Genomic DNA, 23,509 nt, shown 5'->3' with positions numbered 1-23,509 from the left:
TGGATTCTGGCTTGAGAAGGCATCTCGTAACTCCTCAAGGGCCCTCACAGGTACCCATGGCTACACTGGAGAGAGGAAGGTATATACTCCTAAGGGGAGAAGTTGCCAACCCACTGACCCCTTCCCTATCCATCCACCTGGCTTCTAGGACAAGCCCTCTCTCGAGGCGCGTCTCTTGGGGCCTCTGCCAACAGGCTTGGCCAGGCCCTCTGGTGCAGGTGTCCTTTGTCTCCATTAAGAGATGCAGTGACATGTCTACAAGCAGCAGACCCAGCCTGACAATGCACAGAGGACATCTGTCTGCTCTGGGGAACAACTGGCCACGTGGGAATGCCCAACCATGTGAGTCTGGACTAGAACCTGGACCGGGACCTGTCTCTTCTCATCTGTAGAATCATTACCTCTGGCTGACTGGCGCTGAGTCCTCCCAGCTCAGTCTGAAGTGGCAGCCGTGCAAGCAGACCCAGGCAGCCACCGTCCCTAGGAGATCCGACTCCACTTTGCACTTGGAGCTTTATCACTGAGTAACCATTTTTCCCAACTCAATATCTCGGTCAAAGCATGACCAGCTCATGTCCTTTTCCTGTCCCATAAACCTTTTGTCTTTGGAAAAAGTGTTTAAATCCTCCTTACCTCTGAGCAGTAACAATGAAACTGAGAACGTCCTCTTCCCCAGATAGGTGGCTTGTATCAAAGATCACACTGAATTCATACTTGGTGGAAAAAGGAAACGATATTTGGTATCAGAAGGCATTTCAAACTTACACTGCATTTGCTACCATCATCTGTAGCTTACAACCTCCGGGAAGCTCATTTGCATGACCAGCTTTATTTTTCATGCGTATCTTTCTATCAGCCCAGAGGCACAGCTTTAACAGCGACACCAGGCCTGAAGCACACCCTGGCCAGAGCCCTGCTGCTGCTCCTGTTCAGCCACTGAGGTTCTCTTTAGAAGTGATTCATTTGCACTCTTAACCAGGACTTGCTAAATTTCACTTGCACACCATCGTCCCAATTTTTGCCACATCTGCAAATCATAACACCTGCGATATTTGCTTCGTATTTGTGTTGCCTCCCTCTTCTAGTTTAAAGATTATTTTAAAAGGACAATTTATATCACCATCGTAGATGGGAATCCAGGATCACTTGCCCAAAAGAGAAAGTAGTCATAAATACAATGAAAACAGAGCAATCTTGAATTCTGTTGCCTGCTAAAGCCTCTGAGCCTAAGACTTACTCTATCTTTGCTAAAAAGGGAGATTGGCTATCGATAGGGAGGTGTTAAAGATGTGTTAGCACCATTGGAAACTTGGAGACTTTCTCCTGCCGTGTGGTTAGGACTGACAGTGTTGAAACATACTATGAACTGAATGTTTGTGTTTCCCCCAAATTCATGTGTTGACGCCTTAGCCCCCATTGTGATGATATTTGGAGGTGGGGCCCTCATGATGGGATTAGTACCCTTGTTAGAAGAGAAGACAAAGAGATCTCTCTCTCTCTTCGTGTGCACTCACCAAGGAAAGGCCATGTGAGCACAAATAGAGAAGGTGCTGTCCATAAACCAGGAAGAGAGAGCCCTCACCAGGAACCGCATCTGCCAGGACCTTGATCTTGGACTTCCCAGCCTTCAGAACTGATAGAAATAAATGTCTGTTGTTTAAGCCACCCAACCTATGGTAATCTGTTATGGAAACCTGAGCTGAGTAAGGCTAAAAGGTAGTAACTTTCTCACATCTAGAGTCAATGTTGTCTAGTACTGTGTCTGTGTATTGCCCACAATAATCTCATGAACCACCTAAAATCATCTTAGCGTCCCACCCCATTGGTGAGCATCCTGTGATTTGGGGAACACTTCCCTAAGCAAATGGTTTTCACCACATACGTGTCAGGCATGTGTGGGAATGTGAGAGGAATGCTTGGGTAGGGGTTATAAAACCAGGCTCTATCATAAACTGACTATGTGATCTTGGTCAAGACAGTTAATCCCTTTGCATTTCAATAAAAACAGATGGTGGGACAAAATGGAATTCCATCAAGCTCTGAGAGCCTATGACTTATTTGATATCTAAATATTTGGGTTCCATTATGGTGAATTCTAGGCAATGGTCTGACTTTTGCAACACTGGGTTCTACTGAACTGAATGCTTCCTGAAAGCAAAAGCAACGGATAGCAGACCACTACATTAGAACACGGTTTATACTATAGAATATGCTGTACCACAGTATTGTCTGAGCTTAGAAAATTTGTCTCCTTTTAAATGCTAAAGTGACCATAATCTCTTTTACTTCTTTAAAAAAATGCAGTAGAATACAGTTATTTATGTTTTGAGAATTTTGTGAGGTCTCCTCAGAAAACTGTCAGTGCCCAGGGGAGTGGCGAGGTCAGAACTGTAGGTCACCAGCCCAGAACTCATCTCTCCCAGAGTTGTCTCGGGGACTCAAAGTGGCAATAGAGTGTCCCAGGAAAAGCATTTTAGGAAGGCCAACCAAATGCTGCTTGCCAAAGTGCCCAGGCCATGGTGTGTCTTTCACATTTGGGGTATGTCATGTGGGTCAAAGACGAATACCATGTGACCGTGGCCCCTCTGGAGTACACCTTGGGGTACACCACCAGGGACAGGAGTGTTGCAAGGCTTTGGCGGCCACCCCAGCTGCTGCAGGAGGCAGGGGTGTGGGAGGAAACCTCCTCGGGGGAGGCAGTTGTGGAGTCGGTGCCTGGTGGGAAGGGGTGGGGGTCTGCCACCTCTGTCCCTTACCTTCGACTTTGACCTCATGAAAGGAAATCCCACGCTGCATTTGAGGAAGTCCGATTCCAGCAGCTCACAGGAAATTCCCATCTCCTCCTGAAAGAGAAAAAGCAGCAACTGATGGGCTAGCTGAACGCGAAGCAGATGTGCGGGAGTGGCCCCAGTGAGGTAGGCGAGTCCTTTAGCGCTGCCTCAGACAGCAGTCGCAGTGGGACCAGGAGCCGCCGGACCGGGCCAAGTCCCCGTCCTCCCCTGGCTGCTGGCCTTTCCCCTGGTTCCCTGGAAGGCAGGTGCAGAGGACAAAACCACTCTTTATTCTTAACTAATGCTTTGTATCCAAACCCTGGGGCTGTCCTGGTGAACTGGGCTAGGCACTGGTGAGCTGCAGGCCTCCTAAGATTTGTATTAAAGGCAGTGAAGTCTTCTTTCTGGTCCCTTTCCCCTAAGCCCACACCCTAATCCTGCATTTCAAAATTCTGGTAGTTTAGGAAAGACAAACTCTAAGGAAATCACACCAAGAAAAGAGAGGGCTTCTTTCTAAATCCTGAAGCAATGAGGGCTGAGTTGCCCCCCTGCAAGTCTTCCCAGGGTGGGGTGTGGGTGAGCAGAGGTTTCCAAGTATAGCTGGGCTGAACTCTGCACACAATGAGCTGCTTCGGAGAACCAGGAGAGAGGGGCTGCAGGGAGCTGCTGTCTTCCACCCAGGCATGTGGCTTCCAACCAAGGTCAAAGGAGAGCCAGGAGGCTCTTCACAACCCACAGGGCCTCTGAGTCACTGAAGCCAGACCAAGACTTCCAAGGAGAAACGGTATGTTTACAGATGTTGGAGAAGGTACAGAGGTTCCCCAATTTCTAAGACCCACATCTCAGCTCAGGCCAACATTTCTAGTCGTTTAAATAGGCAGAATGAAAATTTTTTATTGTGCATCCAATCAGAAAAATATGTGAGCATTTACCACATTATGTCTATCTAAATTATATACATATTCTATTCTAATATATCATGAACATTATCAAACACAAAAAATGGAAATGACAAAAGATAAATAGCTAATCTATGGGGTTAGAAGTCAAGACAGTAATTGGGGAGATAGTAAGTAGAAGGGATTTCCTGGAGTGCTGGAATGTTCTCTTTCTTGATTTGGGTGGTGGTCATACAGGTGTGACCTTTTTGTGAAAGTTCATTGAGCTAAGGACCCAATGACTTGCGTACTTTAGTCCATCTATTAAACATCAATACAACTTTATTTAGAAAATAGCAACAAAAATTAAAAAAATCCCAAAATACAATGAACCAGAAGATTGGAGATACATAAATATAAACCAAACTCCAGTATATTTTTTCAGCACGCAATCTTGGAGACAACTGCTCTCAGCGATTACAAGTTTTCTAACAACTCTCCAGACTCTCAGCCAGCATCGCTCATGCGGAGACCCAGGATCACCTGCATTGGTATCACCTTGGGAGCCTCTTTAAAAATGCAGATTCCTGGCCAGGAGCGGTGGCCCACGTCTGTGATCCTAGCACTTTGGGAGGCTGAGGCAGGAGGATCACTTGAGCCCAGGAGTTTGAGATTACAGTGAGCTACGATGATGTCACTGCACTCTTTTGACACAAGACTCTGACTCAAAAAATGTCGATTCCTGGGCTACACCCAGTTGATTGAACAGACTTAGGGGTTGCAGGATCTGGGGTGAGCACTTTCAATAAACGGAAGTGATAACATAAGTGATCCCACTGTGCAATAATGTCTAGGAGCCACTGAGATGAGATTTCCTTTCCTCAGTCCTTTCTACAGGCTGCCAGAGGAACCTTCTTAACACATGCCTCTCTACCACCAACAGAATATAGTCCCAAATCCTAATTCCAGCTTCCAATTCGGCCCACATTTTTCTGTTATTATTCCTCTACCCCCTGCCCCACGGCATATGCACGTTACTATTCTACAAACGCTCTCTGCCGTCATTTCTGCACCTCTGTTTAAGCAGTGCTGCCAGGAACACCTTGCCTCAGCCCTTCCCCCCAGGTTTTCCTCCTCCATCTTGCCTCCAAACACTCACGGGACATACGTTCACATGTGCGATATGAAACGGCACAGGATTCAGAGAGGACCCTGAGTGCCACTGGGGAGCTGTCATCACATCGCATATCAAACTCAGCACTGAGGACACAGATCTGAAAGACGTTAGTCCCTGTCCTTGTAGAGCTCAGAGCTTGGAAGGGGCAGACCTCCCAGCGGAGAAACAGACATTTACATGGCAGTGTGATGCAGTGTGAGGGCTGCTCTCGGAACTTAGAGAACAGGCACTGGCAATTTCAATAAGGAAAGCAGAGATTAAGTCCTCAAATGCTGTCTCAACACCTGAATGTCCCAAAGACTAGCACTAAGGATTCACCATGGGTGGCCTCTTGCCTTCATTTTCTTCCCCATATTCCTCCTGCCAGAAACAAAGCCCACAGTTGGCCCAAGTAGACACAATGAGCCCAGGTCTAGGGTGAGCTTAGCTCTCTTGGTTTTCCTGGGACAGGTCTGGTGCATGTCTGTCATCCTAGCGTAATTACTCTCAAGAGTGTCCCAGCACATGTGTGCGCGTGTGCGTACACACATACATATATATGTCTCACACGATTACCCAACCCAGTTCTCAATGCCTCTTGTAATGTTCAATACCTCACTGGAATCCCTTTCAAACCAGGAGAGAGGTTCTACATTTAAGTTAAAGGCTTAGCTATTCCTGAAGGAAAGACTTATTTGCCCTGAAGACTGCTTCAGTTTTTGCACGTATGTGAAGGAATGACTATGGCTTTAAAAATTTACTTTGGAACTTGAGGGAACCTCAGTTTACTTAGCTTTGACCCAAGACAACTGTATTTGTTATCATTCAAGAGCTTCTGAATTAACTTCTTTTTGTTAATTCCAAAGTGCTAGAAAATAACGTTTAAACCAGCATTTATTTCATTGTTCCAAGTCTCTCTTCCACCCTACTCCGTCAAGTAAAAATTTTAAAATTCTGGCTGGATCTCGGTGAGGACAAGCAAGAAGAGTGAAAAGCAAAGACATCACCTCTAGGAACAAGAGAGTGGAGCATGTGCTTCACAACTCGTGCTCCCAGAATGGTTCTACAGGAAGGGACGTCATGGATTATGCTTCTGCCAAGAGTCAGCACCAACATGGCCGTTTAAACTGGCCATTTAAACTCTTTTGGCCCTGGGCAAAAGTCTCCAGTTCTGTACCCCTCTCCCACCACAGTTGTGATTTCCAAGGAGGCACAGAGGCGTGTCAGAGCAAACACGGTGACTCCCAGTGTGGATGGTGCTGGTGCGCCACCCAGAACTCCTTTAGGGGATGGGTGCCACAGTTGCTTTGCCTGGGACCTTATAATGCCCTCCCCAACAAGCATTCTGCAGCTTCTGATTGACTTGGGTACCAAAGGATGCCACCTTTGCCTCAAGGTGGGATCAACTTCATTGTGCAATTCATGTCCCAGAGCTCCCCATGGGATTGGGCTGAAGCGACTCCAGCTGAGACTGAAAGGGGCAGCCTTGCAAAAATAACAGGAAAATACCTAATCCTACAATTTCCCCAGAAACAGCTGAAGATCAATCCTATGAGTTCTCTCACTAACAGGTACCCTGCAGGAGTTCTGTTGTGCACAATTTCTGAAGAAAGCTGAGTGGATGGAAAAAAGATGTAAATCTCTCTCTTTCAAAATTGTTTTTTTTGAGAATCTGCTTTTACAGAGTTCCTGAGTATACAAACAGCAGAAGAACAAGCTACAGCCTCAACCATATCTTGACGGCAGGGTCACATCTCCTGTGATAATTCCTTCCAAAGGAAGGACAGGAAACCAAGTCTTGGACTTTGACATCCCTGCAGTTTTTGTTGTCAACCAACAACCATCTATTTTTTTCTCTTCATCCCCCTTAAAGTCAGCGAGGCACTTGGCCTCACTGCTGGCATCTCCCTTCTCTTTCTTTGGGATGCCACGCCATCTCTCTGCTCTCTTTCCTCTCCCTCTCTTTTCTCTCTCTCTCTCCTAAGAAGATAAAATAAACTTTATTACTTTCATATCTTAATTTCTGCATGAGTAATCTTTCTCCACCTGCGCCATGAGCACCTCCTAGCCTTTCCACCCCAACAAGACCACAGCCCTGTTGGCTCCCTTCACTCCTCCTCCCCCAGGAACATGCCCCAGTAAATCACTCCCCATCTCAGGTGCTGCTTCTGGCGAGCCTGGCCTCAGGTGATACTCTTCACCGAGGAGGCTCCTGGCACTGAAAGCCACTGGGGCGTGCTGGGCATTGCTCCTAGGTGGGGAGAAGCAATGGAAGGAGAATACTCACACGTTTATAAATCTTGTTTAAATCCATACCGAGGAAGAGAAAACTGTCCTAACTGCAGTTCATAAAATCTGCAAGGCTCGCTGCTGTCAGGGGAGCACTTCACCTCAAGGCAACACCAGTAGCCCCTTTATTTTCTGGTTTCAGATCATGCCCAGGGCGTAACCTTAAGAATCACGGTCATTATGGAGCCATGTACCTGCTTGGCAGCCAGGCAGACACCCTATTCACAGAAAGATCCAGAATTTTAAAACGTTTTTAAATTAAAAAAAAAATCAAATTCAGTTAAAAAAATCAATTTGGGGGAGAGTTGGCTAAACTAAGCTGTCAGCTGTCTACAGGCAACATGTCAGTGGATGGTGCTTTGGTGAGGGGTTGTTTACTACCTTTGCCAGGCATTTGGTACCCACTAGGAGGTATGGGGAGAGATTCCAGGGATCAGGCTTCTCCTCTGCTCTGGTTCCTTCCATGTTCCAATCATTGTTTACAGTGACTTTAACTTAGAGAACTTAACTTGAGCATTTTTTACAAGACTCTCAGCTGTCTGGGGATATGGACCAGCAAACAAACTGTCTATCTGATGTCCCTCACTGCCAGACAATGAAGACATCTGATTACTGGATTCAAATACAATGCAAATCTACTACAGAGTAAGACTGAAATCTTGCTGCAAAAGGCACAGGCTTTCATGAAGTCAAGGAAAGTGATGTTGAAAAACTGGTCAAACCATTGCAAAGCCACCGATAGATCTGGGTTGGCAGAGTTAGATCAGTTAACGGTCTAGAAGTCAAAATTATCCTGGATAACACTTTAAGATGCTTCAGAACACAAAGATTTAAACAAGAAAGATCTAGAGTAGCCCTTGAGAAAAACAGACCATTGTAAAAATGATCCTTTTGTGATTGTATTTATAAAAGGCAAAATATGAAACACAGGATATTCTCCCTTGATATAGTAGGAAAATTCACATCCAAAAGCTGCCGATCCAGCACTCCATCCCTTCTTTTGTTTCAGAAATTAGGACCCTATTATTTTACAGACGATAATAAAGCAAATAAGCATTTGCCTTGGGTCTAAGATATCTTTGACAATAAATTTAAAATGGTACAAGTGCTGTTAAATGTGGGATGAAGTAAATCTATTTTCACAATCTGTAATTTCATTTTCAAGCAAAGTCTCAATCAAAACTTTAAAAATAATTTTTATTTTAAGAACTTTGGACCCTATTTCAAGAGGATTCACATAACTGGCCTTTTCTCCAGTCCTTTTCCTTGGCTGGCAAGGACATGCAACACTGTAAAACACCATCAGAGCTTCTCCTAGGAGATCATAGGGCATTCAATTTAAATTTTCTACCAACATACAGATGGTCCCCGACTTATGATGGTTCTACTTAAGATTTTTCGACTTTCCAATGGTGCAAAAATGATAGGCATTCAATGGAAAGCAGGAGGATACTCCTGCGATGCTGGGCAGGGGCAGTGAGCCGCAGCTCCCAGCCGGCCACACGATCACCAGGGCAAACAACGGGTACTCTGCAGTGTACTATGTTGCTAGATGAATTTGCCCAACTGTAGGATAATGTAAATGTTCTGAGCATATTTAAGGCAGGCTAGGCTAAGCTATGATGTGTGGTAGGTTAGGTGTATTAAATGCATTTTTGACATACGATATTTTGACCTTATGATGGGTTTATTGGGATGTAACCCCATTGTAAGTTGAGGAACATTTGTACATTACTCTCAGGATCAGGAAATCATCAGTTAACATTTAAGAAACCCCATAATGAAAAGCATACTTGGTTGGTACATACTCATTTCTGTATTCTCAGTGCCTGGCTCCGAGCCTGGCACTTAGTAGCTCCTGAATTTGCATTTATTAAATGAACAGGCCTTGGCTTTGGGGGATTCACATGAGGGGACTGCAAGAGGAAGTTCTTTTGCTGGTCTGCCTGGCATGAGAGATGCTTGCCTTGGCAAAGACCTTCTCTTTTCCAGACATACCTCGGCTGTCCCAGCCCCGGGAGCTTGGCCAGTAGAGCCAGGCTCCAGCTGTGTTTGTAACATGCGGTGGTTAGAATTGGACAATGAAGTTAGCAAGCCTCTTTGGCCTTTGGGCTCCTTCCTCCCAACCATGCAAGCATTATGATTTCAGTCTGGAGTAGGGCCTTACTTGCCCACCAACGCAGCGCTCTTTGGAAACAGAAAATCTGTGAGGTCAGGGACAGGTCTATGCTCAGTGCCGGGTGGAGTTTGATGTTTGACTTCCCATTTTCTAGCTCCCACGTGTGTTTGTCAAACTGAAGACAACCCTCATGTGTGCACGCCTGGCTGTCAGTCTGGCAGTTTCATGTTCCTCTCAGAGCTTTCCCTTCTTGCAGGCACACCAAGCGTGACCCCTGGGAGCTGGTAAATGAGGCCTCTACTTTAACTCACTTAATTTAGAATTCAGGTAAATTTGGGAAGTGCTTCATCCCAAACTCCCTAATCAACTGCAGAGTCAGAGGTGAGCAGGGGCTCTCAATAACCTGGTCGAGTAAGTTAGAGAGAATTTATTCCCAGAAAAGACTTACTGGCTTCACTCCAGGATGAGTCAACCCGGGCCTCACCAGCACAGAGTCCTATTCCCAGAGGGAACTCTTTGGGGACAGGGCCCATGAAATTCCTACCCCTGAAGAAAAGCACACGGGCTTGCAGCATACAAAGTATACAGACTTTGGCGTTGGTGTCTCAATTTTGATTACTGGCTCACGTATGTACCGGCTATGTGCTGTCAGACAAATTAACCATTCTTTCTACAAGCCTCCTGTTTCTCACCTGTAAAATGAAGTCTTCACACCTGCCTCACAGGACTGTTGCTGGACTGCCAGCGCAGGTAGGTGTAGGACGGAGTACACAGATGGCACCCACTCAGCAGTAGCTTACTGTGGGCCAGGCAGTGCTTTAAATCCATTATCTCAGAACTCTGTGCAGTAGCTTCTCTTTTTATTACCATTTTACAAGGAGGAACACAAAAGAAGTTACATTGCTTGTGCAGGGTTTCCCAGCTGGCAAATGATGCAGCCAGGATTTGAGCTAGGCACATCCCTTCCCCAAAACTACGCTTATAACTGTTCCTCTGCATGTTCTCCCTAAATGTTAACTTCCTTCTCCTGACCCAGCTCCCCAGCATGTCTCCCTATGGAACACTCTACATGGTGCTCTGAATATGTGTATGCGTACGTGTGGGGAAAAGACTTGTCGTCTGAACACTTTACAAACTATAGACTTCAGATGTCAAGACACGCTCTTCCAATGTGCCAGATCCGCACAGTCTCTTGTCTCTGCTGACTGCTCAGGCCCTGAGTGTACATTCTTGGCTGAGGGCTTCACATAGTCCCAAAATCAGAACAAACACAAGTAATTATACTCTTGAGTCAAGAGCAGTACATGGTGCATAACTATGACAACATGGATCTCCCATTGGAATGATGCCACATGGGCAAGCACTCCTGTTGACAGCCACTCTACGGGCAGCTGGGTGCTCATTGAACACAGTGATGCAAAGAGTCCCTGAGCAGAGATGCAGAGGGCCAACTGTTTTATTGATCCCCTGGTCAAACTTTTCAAAGAGACCCCAGGACCAATGTAGTCAATCTGTCAAGGATCATGGAGCATTGGAGGCAGATGAGATCCAAGAAGTCATAGTGAGGATGCTTTTCTCTGTATCCAAAATGTTGACAACCTGAAGATCACGTATAAACCTTCCTAGGGTCTTAATAAACTCAAAGGTTCCCTTGGAGAGCACTTCTACGTCATCTGTCTATACCTTCATTGACTTATCAATCATCTAACAAGCAACTATGAAATGTCAGACACAGAACAGGGAAGCAGAATCCGAATGAAAGATAAGAAGGATCTCTACTTTTGAGGAGACAGCATTTAGTGAGAAATAAATACTCTAAATTAATGCATTTTAATAGACAGGGAAAGACCATGGGTTTAATATGATCCAGGCTGTAAGGGGACTGCTCCAAGAACTCATAGCAGGGCACCACCTTCTTTGCCTTCTTTGTAAATAAAAAAGTAAATAAACCAAAAAGGTAACTCCGGGGTTGGTCTTTAAAGAATAAGGATTTTTCTCATTTGCGTAGAGCACTGTGCTGGGAGAGGCAGTGACAGGGGACTTGGTAGGAAAGGGGGTGAAATGGAGGGAGTAGGCATTTCAGGACAAGGCTTAGCACAGGGTAGCATCAAGAGAGAAGGCAGCAGGGCAAGTGGAAGCTGTATGCTCAGAGCCTGTGTGGCATCCCCTGTCTTGATGTGAGCCTGTGGCTTCTGGCTACACGGGCTCTGAAGCCAGCTTTCGAATGATACAGTATGAGCAGCAGATCGAGCTGTGAAGAATGCCCATCCTTTGCTCATGGGAGAATACTGAAGTCAGAAGGCCGATGTGTTCATTTGCAATCAGTGATACGGCCACTCTGTGCAACATGGGGCTCCCATCAGCAGGGCCTGAGAATTCCTGCCCTAGAGGCCAACGAGGGAAGGCAATTGCAATCAGAAGATTGCGTGGTGAGTCAAGGAAGAATTTTACATTTTGTGAACCCTTTTGTTCATTAACCCATTGAGGAGATATTTACTGACTACTGCCCCATATCAGGTTGTGTTGTAGGTGACGGGGCTATAATGGCAAACACTGCTCTGCCTTCACAGCACACGGTCCACAGGGGAAGATAGCAAACATAAAAAACGATTAGAAAGGAAATCAGGAATAATTACAAAAGCAGCAAGAGAAAAAAGGGATAATCTGGATATCATCAAATTTAAAAACTTTTGCATTTTAAAGCCACCATCAAGAAAGTGACAAGACAACCTACAGGATGGGAGAAAAATGTAAATCATATGTCTAATAAGGGACTTGTATATAGAATATATTTTAAAAATTCTTGCAACTCAATCATAAAAAGATAAATAACCCAACTAACAACTGGGTGAAGGGTCAGAATAGTTCTCCAAAGAAAATACATACAAATGTTCCATAACCACAGGAAATGATACTCAACATCATAAGCCTTCTGGGAAAATGTAAATCAAAACCACAATGAGATACCACTTCACACTCATCAGGATGGCTACAATCAAAAAGACAAATAACAAATGTTGGCAAGGATGTAACAGATTGAAACCCTTATACGCTGCTGGTGGGAATGTAAGATGACATAGCCGCTTGGAAAAGCAGCCGGGCAGTTTCTCAGCTAAACATAAAGTTACCATATGATCCAGCAATCCCACTGTTAGGTACACAGCCAAGGGAAATGAAAACATATGCCCACACAAAAATTTGCACATAAGTGTTCACAGCAGCATAATTCATAATGGCCAAAAAGTGAAAAAAATATAATGTTCATCAACTGATGAATAAACACAATGTGGTATAGCCACACAATGGAATACTACTCAGCCATGAAAAGGAATGAAGTACTGATGCAGCCACAACAGGAATGAGCCTTGAAAACCTCATGCTAAGTGAAAGCAGCTCGTCACAAAGGACAAGCTCCATTTCACATAAACGATCCACTCATACAAAATGCCCACAATAGAGAGACAGAGAGTAGATTCGTGCTGCCTTGGGATGGGGGAGTATAGCAGGATGGGAGTGACAGCTAAGAGGTGTGAGGATTGTTTTTGAGTAGTGAAATGTTCTAAAATTGATTGTGGCAATAGATGCACAACTCTACATACATACTAAAAACCGCTGACTTGTATACTGTAAAAGGGTGACTTGTATGGCATCTGAACTGTATCTCAATGAAGCTATTAAAAATAATTACAGAATTCGAGACACATTCTGGAGGAAGCAAACAGCATTGCACCTGGTTTAGGTGGTGGGAGGCCTCTTTGAAGAGGTACCATTTAGCTGAGACCTACAGGCTAAGAAGGGGCTCAGCTGTGAAGGGGAAGTGGAGTGTGTGTCTGGAAGGAGACAGCATGGGTGGGAAGGGCACCTTGAGTTCAAGGAACCAACCAAAGGCCACATGTTTGGAGTAGATGAAAGGCCAGGCCACGCCTAGCTCTGCTGCTCAGAAGAAGGAGTTTAAACTAAATTCTAAGTACAGAGTGAAAGCACTGGAAGGTTCTATGCAAGGGAGTCACACCATCTGATTCACATTTTTGAGATTATCTTTAGCTGTGATATAAGAATGGGTCAGAGGGGGCCGGTGAAGTGGAACGTGAAACAATGAGCAAAAAAGTTCCCTCTCTGCCTCCCTCAAAGGATCTGTGGAAATGGAGCCTGAACAGGTGGGCAGCATAGATCTCAGGACTTAAAAGCACCCTTAAGGGAGCAGAGCACACAGTGACTCCAGCACAGACGTCAAGTCTGGGTGCTGGCCTGGTGAGGCGGGGGCAGCGGGTCCAGACCCTCTGCTGGACAGGAGCTGGCAACCGAGGGAACCAGAGAGGTGTCTGGGAAGAGCAGGGCAAAGAAAGCACTACGAAGCAAGTTGCTTCCTTGAAATTTTGTCAAAATCCCCACTTGGAAGCCAAGGCTTGGACTATTCTGGGTTTGTTTTTTCCAAGCTTAAAAAAGTGGAGCCAGCGCAAGCTATAGTCAGAACAAATGTCTGAGACAGACGAACCACCTAACTGTTGATGCGAAATTCCCCACCCAAGCAAAGCAGTGAAATGTGGAGTGTACCTGAAACCACCCTGGACCAACCACTGGCATTCGGAGATCAGAACAACCATCGGACCAGAGTGGAAACAGTGGAGTCTCCTCCCAAATAGTTCTCTGGGCCCTGAAAAAAAAAGTGCTTTGAAAGCTTTAAAATGAGTAAAAACAGTGTAATGTTACATTTTTAAAAACCAATACAAATTCAAAATGACTTGAATAAGCTCTCTCATTCCTGTAATGTGTTCCTCCTCCTTGGAGCATTAAATCAACCCTGTTTAGAGCTAACCTTTGTGTTTGCCCAAAATGGAGATCAAAACCAAACCAAAACAAAACAAAAAAAAAAAAACAAAACTTTCCTCAATCCTGGTGATTGTCTTCTTCAGGACCACAGGTATAGGAAATTAAGAATCTGTTAACAAATTGAAGTCAACCATCCCTAACTGCAAGACCTAAGTGAAAAGGCCAGCATGCCATCCTTCGCTTAAGAAACAAATTGTTTGACTTTCCTTCAGGAAGTTTTTCCTTCTGTTAAATAGTGGCAAATGAACTATTCTTAGATTTTTAAATAGCTTCTAGTCTATTCTTCAATAAAAAATATTTCCCAGAGCCTGCAGATTCTTGGTCAACAAACTAAGAATTCAAAGTTGAATTCCATCTCATGAATCAAATTATTTTGAGGTTTTTTTTTTTTTGTCACTATTTCCCTTTGCCTTATAGGTTGACAGAAAACAAGGTGGGGACCTGTCCTGGAGTGATAGGAAAGAATTTAACATCATGGCATAAAAACAATTCATGAGTGGTGTTTGGATGAAAAGGTTATGTAGGAGTCAAACATTTGGAGGGGCTCGGGTACTTATTAAAATCCTGGCCAGGAATCCTGATATTAGAAATGTACTCAGGGTGAAGAGTTCCTTCCTATCTATAAACCCACGTCTACTCTTGCTCCTTCAAAGCTGTTTTGCAACCTGAAGCTGTGCAGGGCCTTGCTGCTCCAGGCGTGGGCCCTGGGCCAGCAGCATCAGCTCCACCCGGGAGCTTGTCAGAGGTGCAGACCCTCAGCCCCTCCCCAGACCCGCTGACTTAGACTCTGTCCCTCGACAAGACCTCCGGCTAACCTTTGTGAACGTGAACACTGAGAAGCACTGCTCTATGTCACTGAGCCCTCCCCCCAGGAAACATGACGTTAACCCATGAAGACCACCTTCCTCAGGCTCTCTGCCATCCAGAAGAATAATATGTATCCTGCCCCTGCTGTTTGAGAGATATCGTCTGAGGACACATTATTCTGGAGCTGAAGTTCTTCCCATTCACATACTCCTTATCTGGGTTCCCCCCAAAGCAGACCCTGGGACAAGGACTGGGGTACACGTAGTTTGCTTGGGAGGTGATCTCAGGGCACTCCGAGGAAGTAGTGAAATGCGCTGTCACAGGTGAGGAAGCTGCTGCATCTATCCACCAACACCCGTCTCTCCTTGGTCGAGAGTTGTTCTGGTGACACTGACTATACTGCACTTCCAGCCCTCTTGACACTTGGATGCAGCACACTCCTGTAGCCACAGAAAGTCCCCCACCAGAGAGACATGGGCAGGCCTCAGCCTGCAGAGGAACTGTCACAGGTGGCCTCCAGGGTGGATGGAGGGGCCGTGCAGGGTATGAAGGGTCTCTCCACGAGCAATTGGGCTGATGGAGCTGTGGACGGAGAACAGAGGCAGGTGCTGCTGAACTTCCTTTGAACACAGATGAAGGGACAGGGCCTGAGAGAGGACCTCTTCCCAGTCTAGCACCCTTGGAGCGTGTCTCCACTGACTACTTGTGGGCTCATGCAGCCCTGTCTCAGAGGCAGCAGCTTACTAATTTCTTCCCTTTTGTTGGCACATCCACTTTGCTGCTTCTGGGGACATCTCAGGACTCTCCTTAAAGAACTGGCATCTTCGTTTAGGATAATCCCTCTCTCCTTTTTCTTTGCTGCCACAACAGGTCAGCGCCAATCTCCTCTCACTTGGACCATCCTCTTGGATGCCCTGCTCTCAGCTGTCCTCCGATCTGTTCTGCAAGCTGCTCCAGATGAATCTTAACACACTATTTTTTCTCAAAAGCCTTCAAAGGTTGTTAACAACCAACACTCTTCACTGATTCCTAACTGGGGGTATGCACTGGAACCACCTGGAAGCCAGAGATGCCATGCACAGTGGTTCAGGCTGTTCACTGCACATAAGACCTGGCTGAAGAGGAGTGGGGCCGAACCCCAGCCCATGCTGCTTTCACCAAGCCCTAAGCCCTGGCATGAGGCTGTGGGCCACCAGAGGGGGCCCCTGCCCAATTTGCATACCTGCTGGAAACATGGTGATGACGACCCCACAGAAAGCTTTGTCAAAAAGACCCAGATGCAGGCCCCACTGTGGACCCACCAAATCAAAGCACACAGCCTGGGCATGCATTTGCTGAAAGCTCCCTGGGTGGGTCTGATGTGCACCCAAAGTTGAGAACACTCAAAAGTGAGACTGCTTTAAAATCCTCTGGTGGGCTTGTTAGAGATGCAGATAGCAAATCTCACCCTTGAGTGGGATCCTTTAGAGCAGAAGCAGGGCCAGAAAATCTGGATTTTGAATCATCTGAGGCAAGTGTTCTGCACACTGGTCCCAAGGGCTAGTGCAGCCACTGCCATTTTAGAGGTTAAGGGGTCGAGACCCAGAGTCTATGAGGGGGAAAAGGGTGTTGTCGCTGGGATTCGAAAGCTGGTAAGGGCTGAGTACCCTTGGCACTACAGTCCTCTCTGCCTGGGAGTTGTCACACTGGAGCCTCATGTGACATGTGCCCTGGCTGGCTCCAACATAGGTGCCCACCTGCTGCTGCCCTCAGAGGAAGCCCATCCATTCATTGAACAAGTGTTTCTTATTTTGCCTCAAATGGAAAACAGCTTCTACAGGATAATTCTCATATGTGAGACACGTATGTTTTCTGTTACTTCTTACATTCCTTTGTTCATTCTCTAGTTTAACAATTATTTATTGAGTAGCCTTGGTGTTCTTCCTTGGCCCTTTGTAATACAGTCCCTGCTGTCTCCAAGGAGGAGTTCCCAGCCTGGGAGGAAGGAGTAGGACCAACTAGTTCAAGGAAAGACATTGATCATCCTGTGTGACGAGGGTGTGGGTGAACCATGTGCAGAGGGCTGAAGCTGTTCTCCCTTTATCAGAGAAGCATGGGCTTTCCCCAGTCCCACCCCCACAGGTCCTGTCTCACCACTCATTACTATCTCCATTGCTTTACCTTTCCTTTTAACTAAAAAGTCTACCAGTTCTTTAAATTACGGAACCCAACACTGGACACAGTGGTCTACCACAGTCATGTCAGTGCTTACTTACTTTAGTGGGAAAATTAGCTCATCAGAAGAAGACATTGGGTCAAAAGCTATCACAAATGACAATAACAAAAAATACCATTCCTAAACTACATGATGTAGCTGAGGGTAAGAACTGTGAACAGGCCCCTTTGGCTACTGTGGGACTTGTGCTCTGTCACAAATTGATTTAAGAGACATTACTGAGCTCATTTCATGTGCCAGGTATGTAGGTACACAAGTATAATACATCCCTGTCCTCAGGAGGCTTTTCTGTTAAATACCAGATAGAAAGTAATCGCCTTGGCAGTTGACAGAACAGAGCAATATACACCAGCTGAGGGCTAAGCTTTAGGAAATGCCCATGAGGACAGTGAAGGGAGCACAGGTTGTATCTTAGGGTGGTCTGATTGTGCACACATCAAGGAAAAGCCTGATGCCAAGAAGCTTGGTGATCAATATACAGTTAGAACTAACTGTAAGACATTTTATAAGGGCACTGAATTAAGAAGGACCTGCTACTATAATTAAATGCTAAAGTTTTACATCACTTTTGTACTTTTAAGATTATAGGGAGATGGGCTTTGTTTTCCAGGATTATCTTGGTTTTCTCTTATATTTGATTTCAACATTTTTGTTAATGAGCTGGTTGTTTAAAATAACTTGCACATACAAATAGTGAGAGTTGCTTTTGGTTATTGTAATGGCTAGGTTTTAAATTCAGTCTCATTAGAGTTGTTTTTGGAAAATTAATGATTTTTCCTTGTTCTTTAAAGAAAGGATGAACTGTAGGGTCATGAGATTGCCTAAGACCCAGCATGTTTGTTCTGAACTTTTTCAAATATATTAAATTTCCTATTACGTTAGGAGCTGGCTTGGTTGTGAGGGAGGGATGAAAGGACTGGTTAATTGATTACTTCCCATGCTTTGACCCTGCAGAGCTAAATGATTGATCAACATTTTCTGTGCCTCCTTATGTCATTTTCTATGTGTATCTCATCCACAGGACAGGTTTGTCCATTCTTTTTTATCCTTTTGAAAATGTTTTCATGTGTCTTACTTTCCATATGGGTTTTTAGTTCTGCTTCCCATGGCCGGACAGATCCCCTCTCTCATGACAGGGTGCAGGCAGGATGGGGACGCAATGCCAGCTGAGCTCCATCCACAGCCCCGTGGGCTCTTTACCATGCGTGGCCAGGCACATGGACTCCCCAAAGGCCAGCACCTGCATGGCTTTTGCTGGAGGATGGGCCTTGGGCTGCCGGAACCCTCTTTGCCTGTGAACACAGACAGACGGAAGCGCTTGGGGATTCACATCCACTTGGGGGAACCTGACTGGGACAACTCTGAGGTGTGACCTGTACTTTGGATTGTGCCAAAGTGACTCACTTTCCTTCTCCCTCCCGAAGACTTTGCTTGGTGTCATACCCTTGCCCGGCCTTCCCTTTGAAGCCCTACTTTCCCATTCCCCTGGGAACACTTCCTAGTAAATCACTTTTGATATGATGTCTTGTCTCAGGATTTTGATTAAGGGAACTCAGCCTAAGAGAGTGGGAAAAAGACCATCACAGAAACATCCAGCTTCCCTCCTCTGTGTGCCTCATGTAGGGGACACCAATCCAGAGGTACTGTGAGCATTTCAGACTCTGAGCAAGTGGCCTCCCAGGTCTTGGGAACCTCTCCTCTCTCCTGCACGTTACAGGGCAGAGCTGCTTCTCTGGGACTGTCAGTTACAAGCAAGTTAGGATTTTTTTAAAAACAAGGAAATCTACCCACTAAACATTAAGGATGGCAGCTAAGATGGCTTCACAGACTTTCATGACTACAGATTGATTTTAATCCACTAAAGTGCTTCTTAAACATGGACTCATTTAATTATCATTCCCATGTGTTTTCTCTTTGCCCACTTAGGGAAGGATGTCTCCTCCACTGTCCATACCAGCCTCCAGGGAATGAGGGCAGGGGCCCCGAACGGTAGGTTAAAGTCGCTCTCCTCTTTACGGAGTTTCCCAGAGGCCAGAGCTAGGACCCTGGAAACTTCTTAATTTGTGATTGCACAATGATTTTTACTCAAATCACGTGGGTTCAAGACTTAGCTCTCTCATTTACCAAGTGGTACCTTAAGTACCTCCTTGTAAAAACACAGATAGTAATTCCTACCCCACAATCTTGCTGTAAGATTTAGCAAGTTACTATAGTGGCTGCCATAGTATTGTTGTCGTTGTTGCTTTTAGGCTCTACAGAGGGACTTCTCAACAGTTTTCTTTGCTCTGCCACCTACAGTTGCTATAGACCCTTAGGTTGTTCAAAGCCACCCGCAGAATAAGACCCTGAACCTGAGGGGGCTGCCTAAACACTGAGACGATGGAACTAACGCATAATGAACTCCGGCCACGTGGTAGGCACTGCTCTGAGCATTTTGCTAGGATGAACCAACTTATGCTTCTCCACAGCCCTAGGAGATAAGTAGTATAATCATCCTATTTTGCAGATGAGGATACAGAGGCCCAGGGAGGGTGAAGGAACTTGTCCAGGGTCACAGAGCAAGTGCACGGTAGAGCTCGAACTCGAGTTTGGAGCCTGGGCTCAGAGCCCACCCGACCTCACAGATGCCGGTGTGCAGAGGCGGCTTTCCTCCCTTCACTCTGGGGCCACCTGAGCACAGTGGCTCTCCAACTTTGGCAAGCATCAGAGTCACCGCAGGCTTGGTAAATGAGATTTTCTGATTCAACAGGTCTGGGGAGGAGCCCATGACTGTGCTTTTCTAACCAGGTCCCAGCTGATGTGGACGCTGGTGGTCAGAAGGCCATGCCTGGAGTGGTACTGGTCTAGAATCTAGAAACACTGGGGCTTCCTTCCTTAGGGAGGGCAGCGGCTTCCCAGGCAGGAACCACGTGGAGGACAGTCTCACGGCAGAGGGCAGAAACCAGCCTGCTGAGCCAGGGGACACCTGAGTGCCCATCTGGCCCAGGCCAAGAGGTGCCAGGAAGTCTGCAGGGTTCCCCGCTCCAACTTGTGGGGATCCTTCACAGGCCACCAGCTGTCCCGGCAACACCCAGGTGCACATTTCTCCAGGTTGATCTCAGTCCCCCTTCTAAAAAATAGGGCTAAGAAACTAACTTTATCATAGTGCTGCGGGGAGGAAATGCTAAAGAGGAATGTGGAGGAGGAAGAAGGAATGGACATTCACAGAGTACCTTCTTCCTGCCTGGCCATCTTATTTAATCCTGACACTGTGCGGTGGGTCTTACAATCCCCGCCCTACATGTAAGGAAAATGAGGCTCTGAGAAGCTGGGCGACTTGCCAACACATACACAGCTATCAGGTGGCTGAAATCCAGATTCCAACCCAGGTCAGTCTGGCTCTAGCCCAGGCCGGCTCCCTACGACTGTCCCGATGGTGGACGTCCTGCTGGACGTCACTGTGCAGCCACTTTCCCCGTGGCCCTGCGCAGGCCGCAGGGGGAGGCCTGTGGCCCAATGCGGTATTTCTGCCAGGGAAGGAAATGTTTCACCCGCAGCATCTTAAACCATGAAACAGACTCTGGTCTGTGTGGGGTTTCCCTACCAGAAATAAACAGGTCGGACGGTGTCTCTCCACCTGGAGGATCACCCTCCGCCCAGACAGAAGCAGCGGCGTATGGGAGCTGAGCGGCCCCAGGCCTTCAGAGCTGGCGGCCAGGGTGCCCATTCGTGAGTCCCAACCAGCAGCTCCCTTGTGAAGAAAGCTCAACAGGCTTTTTATAAGAAGCAAGAGAGTTTTTTTTGGCACAAGGTTCAGATTTCCTGCCCTGTTCCATGATCTCACGAGGGAGCACTGAAAGCACCTCGGTACCCCCTCCCCAGCCGTCTCAGTTTCACAGCTCAGACTTTCTGCTTTTTCGGAGAGAGAGCTGGTTTCTTGTCTTCTTCAGACCCTCCTCTCTCCTCCCTCCTCGGCTCAATCCACTTCCCTCCTCTGCATCTGCAGACTGAGGCCGCCCCTTCAGCTGGGAGCTTCTCGCTGAGGGGTCGTGGAGGAGGGGGTGCCAGCTCTGCTTCTCCCCAGCAGATGAATTTGTAACTGCTGAAAAGTGACACGTGGTAAAAGAATGCTGTCTTTAAAGCTCACACTTTAGGCAGCACTAAAAGGTGGAAGGAGAGGTCACATGAACTTCCAGACGACAAAAGCTCCCACTGCTGTTGTCCCAGGGGCCGAGTTCTTCAAAGGGTTTCTGAGAGGAGAGACGGAAATTCTGTCTCCCATCAGCAAGTCGTCATCCCACACCACTGCCTCCAGCTGTGGTGTTTTAACCCAGTCACTTCCAGAGCCATTGGTTACGTCCTGGAGTTTTAAGTGGACACTTAAGATGGCCACAGAGCGCTTAGGAGTAAGGGCTGGGTGGAGAGAACCTCTTCCGTCGTCAGCATCAGCAGGGCAGGGGAGCTAGGATCCCGCACCTGCTATCAGCTGTGAGACCGCGGCCAGGTCACCGCTGCTCTGAGTGCCGGCGTCTTCACTGGTAAATGAGGATAACAACGCGATAGCAGACATCTGTCTCTTGCCACCCACATCCATCCACCCCTCCTGGGGAGCCAGGCCCTCTCCACTCTCCGCCCATGAGTTTTGGGTGGCACTCCGCCTCACCCCCGCCTCCCTAGGGGTGGGGCACATGACCCAGGCTTAAGCCAACTGGACGAATGAGACTCAGTGAAATTCTTGCTAGGCCTTTTGTGAAATGAGATTACTCATTCACTGTGGCCAGGCAACCGTTTCGCCACCTAAGGGGACAGTCTGTCAGAATGAAGCCAAAACAAGAAAGAGAACCTGACAGGTGGAGAGAGAGACATCGAGACAGCTTTCTGAGCTCCAATGAGACGTTGTGGCTGAAGCCAACCCTAGGTATTTTCAGTTTGCAAAACAACAAACCCAAAAGCCAATTTGGGTTGAGTTTTCTATTGCTTGCCACTAGAAGAGTTAAAAGAGGTATAGACACTTAACTCACAGTGTTTTGAGAAATAAATTAAATAAAGGCCCTCGAAAGAGCAGCCCACAGAGTAGGCCCCTGTGCCACAGTTCTGAGGCCCAGACCCCCCCCCCCCCACTGGGAAGGAGAACCGGCCCGACGGCTCCAGGCGCCACAGGGCGGGTGGGGATGCTCACCGAGGGCGTCAGGAGGGCACTCGTCACGGTCCAAACCGAGGCATGTTTGGACCCCACTGAGGAGTGTCCTGCACCTGAGGAAGCCTCGGAGCTGGCCTGACTTCCCCAGGCCTTGCAATGCAAGGGTGACGTGGGCTCATCCTTATCCGGCCAGGGTGCTCAGATTACCAGACGTCACACCCTGTCCTTGCCCATCAGCATTCAGGCACGCCGCTGCGGGGCCCTGGAGGGCCAGCATTCTGCTTTTAATGAGCGCCAGGTACTGTTGCAGGCATTTATAAGGCTGGAACATTGACCCTGAGCACAGTGGTTTTAAAATATGACCACAAATTATCTGACACTCTTCATTTCAGAAGGTAGGGCCTAATTCCCCTCTGCTTGAAAGTGGCCAGACTTGGCGACTCCCTTCTGAAGAACAGAATGTGGCAGAAGTGAAGCTGTGTGACTTCTGAGAGCAGGTCATGCAGAGGCAAGCTTCTGCCTAGTTCTCGTCTCCTGGATGGTTTGATCTGGGGGAAGTCAGTCACTGTGTCGTGGGACACTCAAGCTACCTGTTAGGAGGGCCCCTGTGGAGATGAACTGAGGCCTCCCTGCCAACAGCCAGCACCAACTTGCCAGCCACTTGAGGGGCTGCCTTGGAGGCAGATCCTCCAGCCCTCGTCAAGCCTACACATGCTGCCTCCCAGCCAACATCCTGACTGCGATCTCGTGAGAGACTCCAAGCCAGAAACATCTTGGAATTCCTGGCCCGCTATGAGGGACAATCAGCATCTGTGGTTGTTTCAAGCTACTTGGTTTTGAGGTGTAATTTGTTACGTAGCAACAGATAACTAATACAGCAGGCACTGTTAGGGCTGCTAGCCAGACAAGGAGGCAGAGACCAGAGTCAGACAGTGGGCAGACAGGGCTCCCCCTCAGCTGGCTCCAGGGCCACAGTCTCGTCCCTTGTGCTGTCTTCAGGAAGCCTGCAGAGTCGTCAAGCCATCCTTGTATTTTTGCCACAAGTGGGTGACCATGCATCCTATTTTCCTGGGACAGTCCCACTTTACACCTATTGTCTTAGGGCTAATGATTAATAATGTCCCTTTCAGTCCCTGAAGTGTCCCAGCGGTTTGATAAATTACGTGCTCACTCCTGAAAGAAAGAATCTATCTCTAATGTTCAGGCCTCAGAGGCCATCTAAGAGGTGACTCTGATGTCAGAATGATTCTGCCATGTCTGGATAAGAGCCCTGCTAGCTCAGGATCCAGACCCCCGCTCACACGTACCACACTGTGTGTTCATCC

The 23,509-nt window shown here is 47.1% G+C and overlaps 1 protein-coding gene across 1 annotated transcript in view; it reads right to left on the bottom strand.

Annotated features, from left to right (window-relative positions):
* ITGA9 (integrin subunit alpha 9) overlaps positions 1 to 23,509 on the bottom strand; it is a 323,466-nt gene that overhangs the window by 66,165 nt on the left and 233,792 nt on the right. The window contains exons 19-20 of the mRNA XM_069475539.1: positions 2,757 to 2,843; positions 634 to 713 (exon numbers count right to left, since the gene is read on the bottom strand). Coding sequence (XP_069331640.1) covers positions 634 to 713; positions 2,757 to 2,843 — 167 coding nt within the window. The remainder of the gene's footprint in view (positions 1 to 633; positions 714 to 2,756; positions 2,844 to 23,509) is intronic.

The sequence above is a fragment of the Eulemur rufifrons genome, chromosome 7 (assembly GCF_041146395.1).
Source record: "Eulemur rufifrons isolate Redbay chromosome 7, OSU_ERuf_1, whole genome shotgun sequence".
NCBI classification, from domain to species: Eukaryota; Metazoa; Chordata; class Mammalia; order Primates; family Lemuridae; genus Eulemur; species Eulemur rufifrons.
The sequence above is the reverse complement of the archived record's forward strand: the minus strand, read 5'-3'. Positions and strand labels throughout refer to the sequence as shown.